Genomic DNA, 21,479 nt, shown 5'->3' with positions numbered 1-21,479 from the left:
AAAACATAACACTTTGATTTGAAGCAGAACCCTAAAACATCTTCCTCCTCTTTTTTTTCCTTTCTTCTTCCTTTATCATCTAAAAACCTAAACAAAACTGAACACATTACACTTAAATCTGAAAGCTACTGAAAAGGCGGCAAAAGTCGCTGAATTTGTAGTAGCAATAGCAAGAGCAGCAGACAACGCAACTAAAACGTTAGGTCCATAAGGGGGAAGACACAACAAGAGAATCACAACAAGTGAACTCTCAAATTAGTACTCAACCGACACAATCCCAACCAAAAATCTAATTTTATGGTTAATTGAGACTTTATTTTTGTAAGGCATAACACACATTTTTGCTGGATTTTTTTGCTAAATGTTGTCAAGTACTCCTAAACAGCTTGTGCACTAACAAGGAAAATGTGAGATTTACTTATTTTTATTTTTTTATTTTTAACCCAGTTAACCACATTTAAATATTTAATGTAATAAAGTCATGGTAAATATTTAATGGAATAAGTGTACCATTGGCAATATAATTAAAAGTAAGTGTATCATTGGCAGAAGCCAATAATACAAGTGTACTAATGGGAATTTCCCAATTTTAATTTACGAGCACTACTAGAAGATCAAACAAGAAAATGGAGCTTTATTTTAACCTTAAACTGGAAAAAAAAATTGAGGAAGGAAGTATGGGGGTAGATCGAAAGAAAGAGAAAGAGTGAGGAAGAAGAAGAAAAGAAAGAGGGTAGGATTAAATAAATGAACAAAAAATAATTTTAAAGCAAATTAACCTCCACCTAATGAGACACGTTAGCAACTAACCTGTTGAAGCAGGTCATTTGTTTTTTTAACGTAATAAAAAAATAATACCATTACAAGGTTGACGTGTTCAAAATTAATCAAAAGGTTGATTTAATAATAGCGAACAACCAAAATGTTGACTTAATAATTACAAATTTTCCAAATAAGTTTACTTTTTATTTTATATAAACAGGGCGGATGGGCTTATCCGCCGGTTTACTCAAATTTTTTATTTTTTTTCCAAAATCGTTGTTCAAGTCCACTATTTAAACGGGCCGAATAAACTGGGCTTAGCAAGCAATCCCACGCATGATCAGCTTTACTTTCTCATTCCTCGTTCAAAAACTGTATATTTTTTTTTACTACCATGTCCATGGATTGTCCTTTACAACTGAATATTTAACGAATCAACAACCATAAACGATAACTTTTATATTTGACATTGAGTAACTTGTGTAGCAGTCCTGAATGATTATGAGTGACTTTTGTGAATTATACGCGACTTTATGTTTAAAAGAGATTACTCATGTAGTCATGTCTCTCCGTTTGTTTAAGCTGTGGCAAGAAAAAAAAAATAACAAAAGAAAAAGTTAAAAAATAAATAAACAACTCCAGACAATGCTTGACGTTCTTTAACCCCGTGAATATTCCATAATATATTAATACTTCATTAATTAATTAATTTATTAAGGAATACAACATGTTAAATAAGGTCTCATAAAAGTGTACAACTGCTAGTCTACATAGTTTTTATTGTTTCAAATTTACTCATGAGAAGCAGCAACAAGAATGAAAACTTAAATTTTTACTGAAGATGAGGTGCAAAAGCTTTCATGACTTCTTCAATGACATGCTTCTTAAAGTCTACAGCCTGCATAGTAAGATAAAGAAATTGTTGTTAGATTAAACAACAAGATGAGTACATACTACTCGTACCAAGTATAATAACTTGGTCCAGCAGAATGGGATGCTACTTACATGCTCCACTACTTCCTCAGGTGTCATCCATTCCCACTTGCCAAATTCGGCCTTCTCCGTGCCATCGCCCAAGAGATTGATTTCATCCTCAGATCCCACCAATTTAAGAAGAAACCTGATCGCTTAATAGAGAGAATCAGATGTCACTCGTTTCTCCACTCGTTTTTTGTCTACTTGACATTTTTATTGATCCAAATTATTTGTCACTTTCATATATTAAACTACTATTACTTCACTTTCACTAACCTGCAAAGTAGTACTAAATACAGTAGTTTCTAATAGCAATAAAATATCCAAACAAATAATAATTTTACTTGTATGCATAACAAAAAACATGATTAACAAACGAAGAGTACTTTTCTTACGCATTGGCATTAAAACCTTTACTGTGGAGTTACATAGAATTCCCCTACTGCCCTCATCTCCAATGGAGTCAACCTAGGATTGAAGCACACCAACACTTTCCAAGGGAATTCCATGTGTTTATCAAAACAATTTCCATATCTATAAACAGTAATAATCAGTAATAATGATCAGCCTAAAAGCCCATATCTATAAACAGTAATAATCTGATGTCCTAGCCGTTTCAGAGGCATAACTAATGTACTACGAGGAATCCCAATCTCATTTACACCAATCATTTCTTGGTTCTACGAGGTTGTGATAGAAGGCAGAAAATTAAACAGCCAAGTTACAAAGCGGCAGTTACACGAATGTAAAATTTATGATATATGTACAAATTTAGGAAAACATAAAATTTGCCATTGTTAAATCGCAAGTGAAATTCATTAGTGCGATGAGACTCATTTGATGTCATGATGACCGACGAGATTCGTTGGTGCTTCAGTGGCTGATTTCGAATTTGCCTCAGAGAAATTTGAGAGACCCGGGGAAAAGAAAAAAATAATAATAAAAAGAGTGGAGAGTAAAATGGTCAAGAAATTTTGTGAACTTTTATTCCAAGTTAATTCGCACTTCTTCTCAGAACTTGTTGGGGGTTGATATTGCTATTTTGAGCCTTTGAGGAAAGGTCCAGAACTCAGTAAGGCTGCTGCAGTGCTGCTGATATGCTAGTGGCTCCTATTTCTACTGACGAGATAGATAGAGCATTAACTGGGATTGAGAATGCTAAAAAGTTCCTTGTTTGGATGAGTTTAATAACTTCAATTCAGCTTTCTTCAAAGCATCTTCGCATATCATCAAAGGCTGTTGTGTAGTGAAAGATTTTAAGCCAATTGCTTGTTTCTCTTTATTGTATAAATTTCTAAAATTTAAACATAAAAGACTTCAGCATGTGGTTGTGGAAGTGATTGATTGTTCTCAATCTCGCTCTATTCCCAGAGGCATATTGTGAATAATATTCTGTTGGCTACTGAACTTGCTAAAGGTTATACCAGAATACTCTATCCCCAAGGTTTATGTTAAAGGTAGACCTTAAAGAACTGATGGTTAGAGAGTTAGGTTTTCCTATTCTCTTTATTTCTTGATTATGGAGTGTGTGACTTTTGCATCTTATTCTGTTATGGTCAATGGCAAACCTTGTATGCCTTTTGAAGTTAAGAAATGACCAAGGCAAGGAGATCCCCCCATCTCCTTTCCTTTTTGCAATTTGTATGAATACTTGTCCAGGTGTCTGTAGGGGCTTAAAGAAATACGACATTTCAATTTTCATTCCAGGTGTGAGAAAATGCACATCATTCATCTTATGGTTGCAGATGACTTGTTACTTTTTGCGAGAGCTCATATACTCGAAATTCCGTTGTTTTTTTCCTGCTTTCTCTAATTTTTTAAAGCCTGTGATCTTAAAGCTAACCTAGATAAAAGCAATATTTATATTGCTGGTCTGACTGACTATGATGCTGATAGACAAGCGCTGTTAAATATCTCGGGGTTCACCTAGCTACCAAGAAGTTGGGTTATAGTAACTGCAATCCTTACATGATCATGGGCAGCAAAATAACAATATTATGCAGGAAGGTTGTAGTGAAAATTCAGTTTTTTTCGCCTTCAAATTTATTTGGGCAAATTTCTCTTATGCCTAAGAAAGTTCATAAAGAGGTTCAAAGAGTTTATAGAGTGCTACTGGTGGTCTGATGCTTTTAAAAAGGCTCCTATTTCTTGGAATTTTATGTCTTTGTCTAAAAGTGCTCGTGGATTTAACGGCTCGTTTGTTTACAGGGATTAGGGAGAAGGATTTATAATCTCAATTCATTACTATCCCTTGTTTGTTTCTAAGGATAAGGAAAAACAGAGGGATAAAAATAGGGATAAAACTCTCCTTTATCCCACCATTTCTATATCTAATAAAAGGTGGTACAAGGATAGTGAATTAGTGATAAGAAATAAGGATGAAAAGGAGGGAACGAGGAAAGAATTTGAAACTTAGTAAGGTTATTTTAATAATATTACTAGTTATCCCAATCTTTTTTCCAATTCATACCAAACAAGGGACAGATAAAATTGATGAATTCCCCATGATAAATTCTTTATCCTTATCCCTACCTTTATCATTATCCTTATCCACATCTCATACCAAAGACCCGTAAAGGATAGAGTTATGGGATAGAACTCCAATAGCCAAGCATTTGTGGAAGTATCTACGAAACAGGACAAGATGTGGGTCAAATGGTTACATGCTTATTATGTTAAATCATCAACATTTGGGAGATGGCCATCCCAAAGGGTATATCTTGGCTTTGAAGAAGATTATGGAGAGCATGAGACCAGGAGGGTTCTAGAATCTCAGCTAGTTGCTCAACAATTTGTTAAGCATTACAAATTCAAAACTGCAGGCTAGTATAAGCATCACAAAGGGACCCTATTCAAGTGAGTTGGAAAAGGCTAACTTACAACAACTTGGCTAGTCCAAAGAGTATTTTCATTGCGTGGCTTGTTATTCTTAATAGACTTACTATTAAAGAAAGATTAAGCAAGAAGAATGAGTTGAATGATGGAAAATGTGTGCATTGTGATTAAAATGATACTATTGCTCATCTTTATTTTTCATGTCTGCTGACATTTGGAGCAAATGTCTGCATTTGTTAAACTGCTCTTGGGCAGTTATTGACTTGCACTTGGAGATTCAATGGGCTGCAAAGGGGTGAAGAAGTAAGAAGTTGGATCTGAGGCTCAGAGGCACGTACTTTGTCAAAATCATCTAAATATATGGTTGCACATGAATCAGAAGATTTTCACAGTAGCCTGATTGGAAGTAGTACTTTGTTTAGGTCTATTGTTTTTAAAGTAGCCTGCAGATGTACTGAGTAAATGAAGCTAATTTTGTAAATTAGTTGCTGCACATGAAAAGTTATTTGGATCACTCTTCCTAGAAGGTGAGTCTGTTTGTGGTAGCTTAGCTTACTGCTTGTTTTGCTAAGTTGTTTTGGTTCCTTTATTTGGTACAAACAACAACAACAACAACAAAGCCTTAGCCTCAAAATAATTTGGGGTCGGCTAACATGAACCGCCATAGTAGGGAACCGTTCGCGAAACATGAAGCAAGAAAAGTAAAAGGTTATTTTAGAGGGAGTAAACACGCAAAATTGAGAAAGTGAAGGTGAGACACCAAAAAAAAGGAACACGAAAAACTAAGGGTGGTTTAAAAAAGAAACACAAACATGTTTAAAATAAAAAATTTAAAAAAACAGAAAGAAAAAGAAAAGATCAGTTTGCAATGGTTCCTTTCTTTGGTGAGTAATAAAATTTTATTTTCCAAAAAAAGGAGAAAAAAGGTTTAAAATTCCCCCTTTCTAAAAGAAAGGACCAAGTTTCTAAAACAGGGAACCAAGCATTTAACCTTCTCAACCATCCTTAAAACTCCCCCTCGCTACCCCCTTTAGGTTTTTCCCATCCCCTATTTTTTTGAGGAGCCAATAGCAATCCTCAGTGTCCCACATTCAAGAAGTTCCAAAGACAAGGACGCCACCTACTACATGTCCCTGTGCATCACAGGTGTCCAGACTCTAAAGAAAATTTACACAGAACTTAATAAGACTGTAGACATTCCTGACAAACACTTCCGCACGTCTCTGACGTCTGAACACATTGATCTCACATCAAAGTATCGAACTTAAACTATAACTACCCTTTCCTTGATGAGTTGATGACAACCACCACCATTTTTAACAACATCCCGCGTTGGAATCATGTCTCCACACAGTTTGGCATCAACCAGATCACAAAAACGAGCTATATCCAATATCCTACAGAAGAGCATGTTTTTTCCCCAGCATGTCACCGCACCTAGAAAATATTGCTAGCCATTGATTGACTTTGTTCTTTTCAACTTATTTCCCCTTTCCTAAACTTATCCAGTTTCTTTTTATAAAAAAACTACCTGAACTTATACGGTCATCCCTAATTGTTTGTCATTTATCAAAACCTAACGGCATTTATCCGAACTTATTTTAGTTGCAATTCCTGTGAATTCAACTTGATTACTCTTATCAGTTATCAGTATTTATCAGCCCATATCAGAACTTGGAGTAGTAGTATGTATCGTTGGGAGGAAATCATTACGTTTCCCAAAATCCCATTTTCCTGCATTTGGTTTGTTACGGGATGGAAGATAGTGTTCCTGGAGTGGAAGCAGTTTTCCATGAATAACATTCTCGTCTCTATACCTTTCACTTTCTCTACTCCCTTCTATCCCCCCCCCCCTCCATGTCCATTTTATTATAATTAGAGACAATAAGTACACTCTTAAATCTGAGTCCACTAGTAGGAAAAAGTTAAAGAGAGATTGCGGTAAAAAATTTACACCAAAAACCTAAATGAAGGAAAGTTGATCTTCAAAAACTATATTCAGTTCAAAACAGTTTCCACCCAACCAAACAGGCAAACAGAGCCTTTCTGGAGTTATTTTGCCTTAATCAAACTTACTAGGCCTGTTTTTTCTGGAACATATTTTGAAGGTGAAAATAACAGACTTTAACATTTGACACCACTAACTGTATTTTAAGGAAACGAAAAAGAAAATGGCAAAGTAGCTTTGTATTGTAGTAGTTGCTCTGTTGAACACTTGGGAAAAAATTCTCTTACTTTCTGCTTTCTTTTGAAATCCTTTAACAAACTGCGTTCTCTTTATCATTATATGTTAATAAAATCTTTATGCCTAATTAACAAATTTCACCGAGGCAACATAAAGAGAATCAAAAAGAGAAAACCAAAGGGGAATATAGAAAAGAAAATAATCTAAACAAAGCAAAGACAAGAAAGGGAGTGATCATTGCTTTCTTTTATTAGCTTAAACTCATCAAAGAGAACATTCCAAAAGAGAACCTGATACACATCTAGACGTATGCACTAATCCCAAGTCAATCTCAACAGCTTTATTCACAAGTATCACAACCCTAAAGGTGAGTTTAACTATGAGGAGCACCCATGTGACAAAGGAAACCACCAAAATGACACAATAAATTCAGCAGTTCTCGGTGCTTACCACTTTTGGGCTTGACCCTTCCAGTTTGATCCCCATCGACGACTGAGCTTCTCCCTCACATCTGGAGGGTAATCGTAAGCTAGCCAGTACGGAACCTGTTAAAATAAAACAAAGTTAAAATGTACATAGGTAATAATTGCCATCAGATTTGACCAATCTTACTTTAGCACTAAGAGTCAAATATCCAATTCTGCATGTAATAAGTACAGGGGTTTGGTATGCAAATTATTACAAGATTAAAATGCGAGAAATTCACAGGGTACTGCTATGAATTAACATAGCTTTGATATCATAAATGACAGAATATAAGGAAGAAGATAATGATTTAACTGATAGAAATTACAGAAAAATGTAAAGGTATTCAAGCATTCGAGAGGCTTGATTCTCTCCCAATGTACTCTTAAAAGCTCAACCAATTCACTCAACAATATTCAACATACCTTTTCCTTTCTCTAATGTGCTCCTATAGCACTTCTTCCCTAACCAGCTCCTAACTTATTCCCCAACCTACTCTTAACTAACTTATAAAGAAACTCCCAAAAAAGCGCCTCTCCTTAATATTGATTCATAGCAGGTACCTGGATCGCTATCAAACAACAACAACAACAACAAAGCCTTAGGCCCAAAATGATTTGGGGTCGGCTAACATGAATCGTCATAGGAGATCGTCAATGTGACCAGATCAAACCAGAAAGGAGCGGGACGTTAAAAGAAAAAAATATTATAAGCGATAATAAAACTAAATAAAGTTTAAAATAGATATAAGTAAAATAAGCACCTCTATATGTATATTACAAAAATAAATAATTTAAGGGATAAAAAAAAAATTAAATAAATAAATAAAAATAATTTAAGGGATAAAAAAAAAGTTACAACTAGATATAAATAAAATAAGCACCTTTCGAAATAGCATTTTAAAAATAAAAATAATAACAATAAAAAATAAAATAAAAATAAAAAATAAAAATGAAAATGAAAGATGTATAAGTCAAATGAAGTCATCAACGTATATTCTCTCCTTCCACTCTGTCCTATCCAACGTCATATTCTCTTCAATCTCAAGTAGGCTCATATCGTACTCAATCACCTTCTTCCAAGTTTTCTTAGGTCTTCCCCTACCGCTTACAATCTATCATTTTGCCACCTTTCTAGCCTCCTAACTTGGGCATCACTTGATCTTCTGCTCACATTCCCAAACCATCTTAAACGATTTTCCATCATCTTAAACTCAATCGGTGCAACCCCTACCTTCTTCCTAATAATCTCGTTCCGTAAACGATCCTTTCATGTATGCTCACACATCCAACGTAACATGCGCATCTGCGCTACATTCATCTTAAGCATGTGAAAATGTTTCACTGCCAGCATTCCGTGTCGTATAGCAACGCCGGTCGAATTGTCGTGCGGTAGAATTTTCCCTTCAATCTTTGGGGTATGCCTGGATCACATAGGAACCCCGTGACAAAAAAAAAGATTTCAAGGACAGACCGATAAAAGGGAATAAAAGGGCTGTTAAAAAGAATTCAACGAATGAAATCCGTGAAAGGGAACAAAGACTTATATTGATGTTGTTTGGCCTTCAAAGAATTATGGAATATGAATTACCCCCCTTGTCCATAACGCAGCTTGGTTGCGCCTATGTTTTGGGTAAAAAATACCCTATTTTCCATTTTGGTTTGTCCTTAAATGATTGTCTCCATTTCCTTATTTGTAAACAAGTGTAATAAACGATATTTTTGGGCAGAAAATTAATGGCTAAAGTATATTTAATTTGCTAGAAAGATGATGAACATAAAAAGGGATACAAAAGGTAGTGACTTGAGGCCACAAATCTCCAGATTTAGTGACTTGAGGTCACCACTCTCCAAAGCCTAAGCTTTACTAATTTCTCCACATCTCTTCTAAATCTAGTGTTCCCTTATTTATAGTCTCTCTACTCTAACCACCTAATTTGTCTTCTAGCATTATTACTACTTGCACTACCTTTCATAACCTTTACTATTAGTTCATTACAATACCGACCCCCTAAACTTCCACCTTGCCCTCAAGGTGGATAGAAGTTTGCATTGACTTCCCGGCACTTGCAACAATGGTCCATGTCCACCTTGCAGCCCAACTGAGAATAAGTTGTTGAAAGAATTGACGCTTCCCATTGGTTAGAGTTGATTCATACTCGAGGCTCTTAACCATAGGATGCAGTTGTAGGTTGTCCTCCTTCAAATTCTGCTGCCGCTGGTGTTGTAGTACTTGATTGGTAATTGTCAGCATAAAGGCCATTAGCTTGGATATGGAATTGAAATTCAGTAAATGGTCATCAGATAGTATAGAATTTTGGTTACAATGGGTGGTGTGATTGAGATGGTAAGTGTGCAGGTCGGAGGGAATGGTGTTTGCATTTGGGTTGTACCAAAAAGAGTTGGAAAGGTAACTTGGGTTGGGTCGTGTAGTTATGGGTGGAATTCGTGTGGTTGTTATTTGATATGGAAATGGGTAGCTCATAAACCCAAAAAACCCAGTTGTAAGCTTGTCCTCATTAAAAATAAATTTTGGCTCAAAATAGGCATGCCCATTTGCTTGAACTTCTTAAGCTCTATACCCTTACTAGCATCTTCCATATTTTACTTCTTCAAACCAACGACAACTTTAACTATGCTTCTCACATACACCTCCTCTTCTGGGTTCTTCTGGAAGGTTGCTTTAACACTCCATCCTCTACCACCAGTCATATTGTCGGCAACACCGCCACCCGTGGAGTAACCCGGGCCCCCACCAGAACCACTAGCTCCTGAACCACCCTTCACAAATCTGTCTCTACCGCAAGTGGTGGGTGGTTCCGCCCAAATTACACTTTCCGTTAAAGACTCCTGGACCACCAAGTTCAAATACTTCTACAGTTGGTCTACCTATAAAAACACCAACATCACCACTCACTCTACCTTGTCTAACAAGGCCTGGTCCTCCGCCGGATCCGCTTCCTCCCGCACCACCTCTTTCGAAAACACCTCCCCCATGGTTATTTCCAGCGAGGTTTTGACAACCACCATCATACCCGCCACCTAGGCAACCATATGCAGCCCATTTTCCAGATCCTCCTCCCCTTGGTGTCGCCGTACTTTCGCTGGCAATGAAAAGTGGATATTCTCCGGATCCACTTTTCTGCAGATCTGCATTTTCCACCACTTCCGCTTCAACCACCTCCGAATCTGCTTGGTTCTCCAGAGCAGCCGCTTCTTTCTCTTCCTCTTCAAGTATCTCTTCTCTAATTTCGGTAAATTTCTCTCCGATTTCCTTTAATTCTTGCCGGAACGAAGAAAAGATCGGAGAAAGACCTTCCATAATGTTTTTCACGAGATCTTCCTTACATTTTTTGAAAATCTCATCCCACTTCTCCTGGGATTTCTGATCTGTAAACACCATCTTTTTATTTTTTTTTGTTTTGTTTCCTCCACAAAATCAGATCAGTTAACCCCCATAACTGTACCGCACTGATACAAAGTGTAATGAACTGATATTTTTGGGCAGAAAATTAATGGCTAAAGTATATTTAATTTGCTAGAAAGATGATGAACATAAAAAGGGATACAAAAGGTAGTGACTTGAGGCCACAAATCTCCAGATTTAGTGACTTGAGGTCACCACTCTCCAAAGCCTAAACTTTACTAATTTCTCCACATCTCTTCTAAACCTAGTGTTCCCTTATTATAGTCTCTCTACTCTAACCACCTAATTTGTCTTCTAGCATTATTACTACTTGCACTACCTTTTATAACCTTTACTATTAGTTCATTACAACAAGGTCCCCTTAATCTCTCTCTAGCTATTTCTATAATACCCCATTATTTTATGATTTAATAAAATAAATTTGTCTTTATTTATTAAGAAATTCTCCTATTTAGTTAAATTGTATTTCTATTTTCGAATAAGATTTAAACCCTATTATATTTTACTTCTTATAGGATTCTTATACGAGTACCTATATATCCTTTAAACCTACTTTTAATTTATGGACTGTTATGTTTTTCGAGCAGCCGTTCTTGGTCTTCCAACTTTGTCTACCAAATTCTCTTTTCCAAATTTCTCTAGTTTGTGCGTGAGATCATGCCAAACTCATTAAAGTGAAGCAATATCATTAGACCATTGATGTCTACACCATCATCATATGCGCCCAAATAAATTCTTTACCAAATACTTAATTTTAAGGTTTGTCGCTTGTTAGGGAGTAGTCTAACTGTCTCATACAAACTTCTTGCGTCTGCATACATGCTAATATTATCCGGGAAGGTAATCACACGGACTTAATCTGTTTGCATTGTTCATACATATAATTTATTGGCTTTAGCGCTAATTATTTGGAGACTTATAATTGTATTGTATAATGCGTGTGATATATTTGTTATTATTGACTTTTGTATCGAAAGGCAGATGTACAATTAGTAGATATTGTAATTTGGATATTGTATTTATTAGTAGTGCTTTTATATTTGGGCGATTGTATTATGGTTTTAGGGTTACTCGTAATTTTTTTTTAGATGATGAATAAATTATGGTTCAGAATAGTATTTTCCTTAAGTAGTTAAGGTAGAGAGTTCTATGGACCAAAATTATGTCGTATGATACTATTGGGAATAGGTTCCTTTGTTGAGAAGTATATATATTAGTAAACCCAAATGGGTATTAATCATGTTGATCAGATTATGAGAAAAGATTTGAGAATAATTATTATATTTTTGGTTTGAGGCTCAACGTTATAGACCTTAGTCCTTGGCATGTTGGTAAGGAGATGATAACCATTAGTAGAGGAGCAAGATATAATCTTTATTTTCTTAATATCCCCGAAAGTGGGATTTGGTCCAAAAGAGGCCTTGACTCAGAGAGTCTTTCTAGTAGCTATTGAGAGTTTCAAGTTTTTATACTTGTTGGGTTATTTATTCGAATTACCCATGTCCAAGGCTAGGTATAAAACAAAGAGCAAACATGGCACCTATTGGTTTAAGTAAGTATAGTAGAGGAAAGGATCATATCAAATATATTCGAGGTTCAACTGAAGATAAGATTTATAGTACTTCTAGAGTATGGAGATAGTTTTATCTTTGGGATCCTACTTGAAATATAGTTTCATACTACATTGTTTACATGAGCCTTTATTATTCTAAATTAGTATGTTTATATTCGTAACAGGTGATTACTCAACTTTTTGCTGACGTGTGTGTGTTTATGGCCATGTCTTTTTCTTATGGTGGCCCTGCGACGACCCTTTTGGAATTTGTCCTCTATGGTGACCAGTCAAGATTGACCGGAGCAGATTGATCGTGAAAGATCGCAGTTCAAGATGAAGGAGCTCAAGTGTTATCGTTTAGTCTTTTATGACAGTTTTATACTTTTCAGTTGTAAATAAATCACCTAGTAATTGAGTTGTAATAGTTCAAGTCTTATAAGCCTTAGCACTTGACAATGTGGTCAAGTGTGGCGTGATACCTCCGATTTAGGTGTAAGCTTCCGCAATTTTTGTAAAGTATAAATTATTCTTATTTATTTTCAGTTAGTAAATCGGGGGTGTTACAATTTCTTACCCCATAAACAAAAAGACGGAGGAAGTAATGATAGCCGGTTGCATATTTGTGTTAAAAAGGAAGACTCCATTGTGAAAAGCCTTCACTTGCAGATATAAGCCTTTACAGCAGCAGCAAAAAAAACAGTTGACATACTTCACAAGCTACATAAATGTACACAATAAATAAAGAGCATAGAAGTTGAGATTGGACAGAGGAACAAAAGTATGATAGGCAAATGAATACAAAGAAAGACAAGAGATAAAAAGTGTCATTATTATTGAGCTAAAATGACATATTTAGAGCATGAATTTACACCTACTTCCCTCAAATTTGATTTCATTTCATATTTCTTCTATTATGCTTCTTGTTAAGTCTACCTTTGTTGATCTTGATAAGGTCTCCTTTTTTTTTATATATTTTCAGTACACAGTTAGACTCCTTATGGAGATTCTTGAGGCTTTGAGATTCTATGGGAAGAAGTAGAAACAGAACGGGAGAAATTCAGCATATTGAGCCTTACACTTGTGTGTGTGTGTGTGTGTGTGGGGGGGGGGGGGGGGGGGGTGTTACTTGTATGTAAAATTGATATTTTGATATTGTATTACCTACGTGCACATAGATTAATCTAAAATCCTAAACAAATTAGAAAATTAACCTCTGCAAGGACTTCCACTGAAGTTACTCCAGTCTCTTCCCTAAGCTCCCTGATGGCTGCATTTTGGGGATCTTCACCTTTATCTATGCCACCCTGCAAACACAACAGCATCAGCCTTTCCCGTTCTTGTCTTATAATCTTGAGATCAACAAACAGCGTAATAAAATTTAACACAATAATTAGTACATAAGATGACTTTCTGCTTGGGAAAGAGATAGAGATGGTAACTTTCCAGTATTATACTTCATTTGAAGACGACCTAAGGGAGTAATAGCTGTGCATGGAAAGATTTAAAAATCAACCAACATCAAAAATTAAGTGTCCATTTCCGATGGAGCCAAAGATTCATTTGTTCTTTTGGCTGTGGGATGTTATGGACTAAATCAAAATGGCTCTTAAAACCTCTTCGCTTCCTTTCCATGAAGTAGAAGATGGTCGTTCGGTTGTACCGTTATCGTTTTTGGGTCAATTGGAAACAACCTCTCTGCAATTGCAGGGGTAAGGTTGCGTACGTCCGACCCCCCTTACCCCGCTTCTTGCGGGAGCCTCTGAGGCAATGGGGTAATAATAATGGGATAAGAAAACAAATTATAATAAACAATCCAAACGCTGCAATAATGTAGGGGGTTTAGAAGTGCCCCATGAACGTTTGCGGTTTGCCTATAGAGAAGCTAAATACATTACTTGCTTCCACAAAGCAACCAAAGGAGAGTCATGACGGTGTAAAAGCCAATCATTCCCCTAGAACCAAAGAACCCGCTTAATTGCCTACCAAACTTCATAAACAAAGAGTAAAAGTGGCAATCCAACGATTCCCAACCCGATAGCATTCCGAAAAAAACATCATTGGAGAAATGCAAAAACAAAAGATTCCATATCCCCTCTATCAGGAAATTAACTAAACATGTTTCGGGATAAAAAGCATAAGACCTTGTGTAATCTCTGATCCTGGAAATTATCACAAGTGAAAAGTTTCCAAACTAACAACCCAGGTAAAGTGAAAACCACTTGAAACCTCAACCTCTGAAATGAGATCCAATTAACGCATCCCGGCCATTCTGGTGCTCACTCTATTTCAAAGATACAAAGCTCGTTCGGAGAGCGTCACAACCACTTCCCCATTAAAGAGATATTAACCTACTACAAAAAACCAAGCTACCCTCATCCTCAGACCTACAACTAACAATCTACTCCCTCTTATCTTCACACAATAAACCCTCATAAGCCTCTCTAATCTCCTAATTACAAGCATCGGAAGCTTAAAAGTTAAAATGGAAAGAAAATACCAATGTTAGAAACAATGTTGGAAATAAGCGTCTCTAAAATCCTCAAAATAATCATGTCCAGCTCATCAATATCAAATGACGTTTCTAGCAAACTCCTTGATCCTCAGATATAGAAACCCAGTGTAGACTATTGTTGAAAGGATGATCAATGTCTAGAAGGGACCTGTAAAAAGAAAATATCCTCAACAATAGCATCTCGTTCCCAAATAAAATTCAGAATCCCGATTTTAAGTTCTTTACTACACCTCCTCCCCCGATTAAAAATCATCAATAACAATCTCAATCCATTGTCCCTTTCTCCACTTCTCTACAACTTAAAATAGAACACGACAAAGACTTTATTAGAAATGTAATCTAGTTTAAGTTTGGAAATTCAACAAATTCCACAATAGGCCTATAATGCGGACACCTTCGCACAACTTTGGCCAATAGCTAAGGTATAGCCTTATGTGGTAATCTAAACTACGGAATTTTTTTTTTTTACAAATGATCCATTATATGTCCAAAGCTCTTAACAACCAAAGCCACAAAATATGTTCCTAAACCAAAAAATATAACTCCCTCCGTCCCAGATTAGTTGTTACACTCCTATTTTTACACATGTTGCACTTAAATAGGAACGGAGGGAGTAGAATTTTAAAAGGGATTTGATTTCCATAATTCAAACGAAGAAAAAAAAAACTGTGTATATAAGTTAAACTTGATGATACTGTTGAAATAAATTACGGTTTTTTCATTAAATGCCCCTGAGATTTGACGAAATGCACCAAATACACCTGCGTGTTTCAAATCACATAATATACCCTTATTTAAACTAATTTTTGCACCAAATACCCTGATTTTGACCATATGTTAGTCCTCCGTTAAGTCATGTTTATAATTCACCAAATACACCTAATTATAAACCTAATGCACAATATACACCTATTATTAAACTTATTTCCACCAAATACCCAAACTGCTTTTAAATTGCATAATTTAATTCTAAAGGCTAGTTTGCATTTCTAATTTTCCTAGCAATGAAGTATAGCAGTTTGTAACACATTTCCAGCAATAAGTGGATTATGGTGCTTCTATCCCTTTCACTATGGTGTTAAGTGGGTTATGCAGTCATTCGCTAATTCACATATGCAAAAATTAATCTGTGGGCAGTAAGCAATTCTTGTTGGTGTTGTCACTGGCTCATTTCCAGCTTCCCATTTAACTTTAACGAAATTCTTTAAGTTTATGATGTATTTTAAATGAAGACGTGCACTGATCATGTTAGTTTTAGAACCTAACTACAAAAAAACTAGAAACTAATTGTCCATGTTTTCAATAAAAATGAACTCCCAAAACAATAACTAAACACGCGATTAGAATATTAAACGCATGTTCACAAGTGAATAAGTGCATTACGGCACCTCTCTTTTCATTTTACAAATAAAATAGGTTTAGATTCAGCACAAGGAAAATTTCAATAGGTTTTAAAGAAACAGTTTCTCATGAATCTCGTAGACCTGAATCGTGAATTTGCACAAGCCTTGATTCTGCAAGATAGCTTAAGAAAAGTACAACTATAACTCAAAAATCCTACGGTTCCTGTCAAGCCAACCTCTATCCCTTTCCCTTTTTTTCCCCATTTTCTGGGTGTCTTAAAGCATTTAAATTTACCCCCAAATAACAAAAAAAAATGCAACATGGAAGAAAAACAGCATTAGGAAATAACAAATTACTGTGAATTCCAATTGAATCGATTTAGCCAAGAAGGAAATAACCAATTGGGAATTTTCATAAACAATAGCATTTTAGCAGGAATTCGGTCCCCTCTCTCCTATCTTTTTCTTTCTCCTGCGGTCTCCTCCCTTGCCCAACCCCTTATGCTCATGCGTTGAAATTGAGCCAATTCGTCACTCATGCCCAAATTACTTCTTAGGACTTCAATCTGAGGCATTTCATCACTAATCACTTCTCACTACAGCACAAACAAGCAATCAAACCAAGCCCGTCAAATTATTCAATAAAAAACCTCCATAATTTCTACATTTGTGTAATTAGAGCAATTAGTGACGGCAATGGTGTTGCGGTTCGGCAAAATGAGTAAAAGAACACTCCTGTATTTCTGGATAATTTGAGGTGAATCAATGGCTATTGATGAATTGGGGATGAGATCGAAGATGGATTAGAAACAACAGAGGAAATGAGAGGAGAGAGAAGAACTGAGATTTTATGTTTTTTAAAGTTAAACTGTAGAATATTGGGTGAATAGGGCATAAACGTAAGTTAACGTTAACGAAGCACTAACGGCTGTTAAATCCAGGGCCATATTATGTGATTTGGTACAAAATAAATTTAAATAGAGGTATATTATGTGATTTGAAACACGCAGGTGTATTTGGTGCATTTCGTTAAACCTCAGGGGTATTTCATGAAAACCGAATAAATTATAACAGAGATAAGACATGGGAAGGAATGTAGCAAAATTATACTACTATTTCTATTCAATCTAATTAATTAAGTTACAACAAAAACCTTTTAAAGGCTTATAAACGTACTAAATTGCTAGAATGTGGAATAACCCACCAACCCAATACTGCCCACTAATAATGTTCATCTTCCTACAACGTTCCTACAATTAAGGACCTCTAATACACTAATTTGATGAACTAAATCCAACACTCTCCCCTTGCTTCAAATTTTCACGACCTTCACCTTTGACCTTGACCAAAACATCAATTCTCAAACTCCATGAAGAGCTTGCCTTCTTTTTCCGCATTTGAAGCAAAAATTATTATGTTTTCTCCAACTTGACAAGTCCATGGAAATTGTTTTTGCCATAACCATAATTGCCTTCATTCTATCAATTAGTTGACGTACATCTCGTCAAATTTCACATTTTGCCGACACTTCCATTTGTGATGCATGTCTCATCACTTTACACAATTTGTTGATGCACATTATCACCAACGTCATATTTTCTCCGCACATACTTTTGAAGGACTTCTCCTTCACCCATGATGCACATAATCATCATCATCAACAATTTTTCTTTTTAACCACTCTTGCCATGGTGGCCGGTTAGCCAATTCATTTTTTCACTCACAAGACGGAAGTTGGCCTGCAATGGCGTACTTCTCATTCTCTCTATCCTTTTTTTTTTTAAAGGATCTAACCCACGGGTTGATATCATGTTGAAATTACACCAGAGATGGGAGAGGGGAAAAAATGTAGCAAATTATACTAATATTTCATTCAATCCAATTAATTAAGTTACATCAAAAATCTTTTATAGGCTTATAAACATACTAAATTGCTAGAATGTGGAATAACCTACTAACCCTTATTGCCTACTAATAATGTTTATGTTCTTAAAATTAAGCACCACTAATACACTAATTTACGGTCAAAATTTCAATTTGAGGACAATAACGTCTCCAAAGTGTGGATTTTATTGCTCACTAAGTGAAACTTGTGTGTTGTTCAATAATGGTGTGCTTTAATTGACATCTTAACACTTGATATTCCTAGGACACTAAGATGACACTAAAAGAAAAATCCTTCTATTGTTTAATGACTATCCTAATAGACTATGTAAATAACTGTACATTTATTTAGATTCAACTCCAACCAGAATTATGAGATTTATTGTGCTTTCCCATGTGGTAATTGTTTGAATTTTCGGTTCCATCACCAGAGACCCTAGACGAAGCACCCATGGCCTATCCAGCAGAAGACACAATCGAAGCCAACCCCTTTTCCTCGAGACAAAGAATCGACTCTGGCTTCATAGAATGAAGGGATGGTTTAGTTTTGACGGTTCAACGTACCAACATTTTTGTAATGGTTGCTGATTTGAGAACAGTTTTCCAGGTTGTCATAATGTCATAAAGCATCTTGAGCCTTTGACAATATGTCGAAGCATTAAGGAAATCCTCTATCACTTGTTTGAGTGTGAACGCACTTGAGGTTGCATTATTGTGAAATATGTTTTTCAACCTATCCCACGCCTCCATGGCAGGCGCGTGTGGGAAGGTCATTCGAGATAGTGGAATAAATCCAACCTAGAACTGTGGCATCTAGGGTAGTCCATAGTTCCTTCTCTGCTTCGGCTTTGGGCGCCTTCTCTTTGTCATTGGAGGAATAATATGATGAATAACCTTATGAGACCTAGGATGAATCTTGAATAATTCAGCCCATGTTCCATATTGAAAGCTCCCCATTCCAAGAATAACAGAGATATTATTCTTGATGTTGGAGACGACTAGGGCACAACAGAAGGAAGGATAAAAATTAAGTTACCTTAGATTTGTGATACCAATAAAGAATATTTTCCGTGATGTTTTCATCCTCCAAAGGTATATACTATAGGTAAGTAACATATACACTAAATAAATCTATGATATCCAAAATAATATCTATGATTACATACAATTATTTATTTCCCGCTCCTTTCTAGTTTGATTGGTGACAATGACGATTTCCTACAGCGATTCATGTTAGCCGTCCCAAGAACAGTTTGGGACTAAGGCTTTGTTGTTGTTGTATTACATACAATTATTTACTTTGTACTCCCTCCGTCACTTTTTATTCTTTACGTTTTGTATCATGCATGCGATTTAACAACTAATTAATATTGATAAAGATTCCTTCCTTTTTTATTAAAAAAATGCAGAATACGTTTATTGATGATGTTTTCATTTTTATCCAAAATATGACATTGGGAAAGTGTGAGAGATGTAATGTTTAAATGGGAAAGCATGAAAAGTTGAGTGTCCCGATTACTTTAATTAATTAAGATAATCATTTGCATAATTTTTGACATAATATTAAGGACATAAATGATACAATATAAAAGAAAAAATTCTAAATGTAAGAGACGGATGGAATATATCATATCCCTCTCCATAAGTTCAAATAATAAATATTTTAGAAAGCTTCGGAATGCACTACCATCTATTGCATGACCGTTTATCATGTAATGCTAATAGAGTTAAACGGTCAATGGCGATGACCCAAGCTGTGGGTTGTGTGAGGAGCACGATGAAACTATGATCCATGTTCTGAGGGATTGAAAGGCTGCACAAGAAGGTTGGAGGCATGTAGGTGGTCCTGCAAACGCTCACAATTTTCATACGGTATCTCTACAACAATGGCTCACTCGAAATACCAAGGTCCAAACCCAAAAAGATCACTCACCGGAAATCTGGCCAATCTACTTTGCTATTGCTCTGTGGTGGATTTGGAGGTGGAGAAATTGTGTGACCTTCAATAACACTCAAGAAATACCAACTGATGTAAGCTCTTTCTTCCTCATTCGTTTTGAAGAAGTTTGGAGAGCCCTGCATAATAATGTCATGGAAGATAATACAACTGGTACAGCTAGATATGGATGGTTAGCTCTCAACTCCGATGGTGCAGCGAAAGGAGCTCCTGGCCCAGCAAGTGTGGGGGGATTCGTAGTACTACAGGTAGCATACTCCCTCAATTTTGGCTCATGTACTTCTTTCAAGGCTGAGATTAAAGCTGTGGAGTATGGACTTGAGTTGGCTACAAGAATGGGGGTTGCTAAACTTCAAGTCCAAATGGATAACAAAGCTGCAGTCAGTGCTCTAAATGGAATAGACGATTACGGAGGAAAATGTGTACATATGATACACAATTGCAGGAGACTCATATCAGACCCAAGATGGACGGTAGAAGTGAAGCATTGCTATCGTGAAGCCAATCGGGCCGCCGACTGGCTGCCCAACCAAGGAGTATCACAGAACAACAAGATCGTGTTGACTCAAGTCTCCCCTTTAAATTTAGGTCGGATTTTACATGATGATGTTGTACGTTTTATTCCTCCGTAATTTTCTTTTCTGTTTTTTTACTGTTTTCGGGGCATGCCCCTCTGTATGCATCAAAAAAAAAATCTATTGCAAAATTAAATGAGTGTTTGAGCAAATCAATCTACTTAACAATATAATTTGCACAACCAAACACAGTAGTACCATGATTCTATTAAACATTCAACAATATGTAACACTACTACACATAATCAAAGAAAAAACTGAATTTACCTGAGGCATTTGCCAAGAATCAGGTATATCAATCCTTGACGCCGCGAATATCTGCAGACATTAATAAAAAAAAAATTTAAAAAGGTTATGGTTAAAATTGTTGTTAATTTAGGAGTGAATGACAAAATCCAGAGTAGAAATTCAGCAAAATGTAACATTTAAGAAGAGATAAATTGAAGTGCGAACGAAAGAGAAGGACCTTTTTAGAGGGATTGATGAGACAAATACCAACATTTCGTCGATAACCCTCTGGAGGAGACTCCATTGATGATGAAGAACAACAACAAGGCTTGATGATGTTGTGAGAGTTTTGACGGAAGGAGAGAGAATTTGTGTTGTAAGATTGATGAATTTGGGAGGAAGGAGAATGTGTAAGGGGTTTTTGTAGGACCTGAAATTGATGGAAGCGAGTGTTGAAGGAGATGAATTTGAGCAAAGCCATTCCACGCTATGTACTTGTGTAGGACCTGAAATTGATGATATCATGTTTGCTCCTGCCTTACGAGACTCCATCGGGGACTAATCAGAAGTTGCGGATGGTTGCGGGGATAATTTAAGGGACCGTGAGACCAGGGAAGACAATGGGTAGGGTTTGACCAGGGTCTTGCAATACCTAGATCCGGACTCTAATATTTTGCAATAGGTCTTGTGCGTAATAAGTGTACTTTAATATTAATGTACACTAAACTTACACACGTGTGAAATTACAACCGCGTATAATTGCAGATTTACAGCTCA

The 21,479-nt window shown here is 36.1% G+C and overlaps 1 protein-coding gene across 1 annotated transcript; it reads right to left on the bottom strand.

Annotated features, from left to right (window-relative positions):
- Nucleotides 1-1,408: 1,408 nt before the first annotated feature.
- LOC110804294 (nudix hydrolase 26, chloroplastic) lies at nt 1,409-21,239 on the bottom strand. Its single transcript, XM_022009871.2, has 6 exons — nt 20,941-21,239; nt 20,742-20,792; nt 13,415-13,507; nt 7,208-7,302; nt 1,768-1,882; nt 1,409-1,660 (listed from the first exon to the last, which is right to left on the bottom strand). Exons 1-6 carry the CDS (start codon nt 21,181-21,183, stop codon nt 1,595-1,597), a joined length of 663 nt encoding a protein of 220 aa, XP_021865563.1. The 5' UTR covers nt 21,184-21,239; the 3' UTR covers nt 1,409-1,594.
- Between the last annotated feature and the right edge of the window lie 240 nt (nt 21,240-21,479).

Source organism: Spinacia oleracea, chromosome 4, assembly GCF_020520425.1.
Source record: "Spinacia oleracea cultivar Varoflay chromosome 4, BTI_SOV_V1, whole genome shotgun sequence".
Classification (NCBI taxonomy): Eukaryota; Viridiplantae; Streptophyta; class Magnoliopsida; order Caryophyllales; family Amaranthaceae; genus Spinacia; species Spinacia oleracea.
This window is presented reverse-complemented; position numbering and strand designations above follow the sequence as displayed.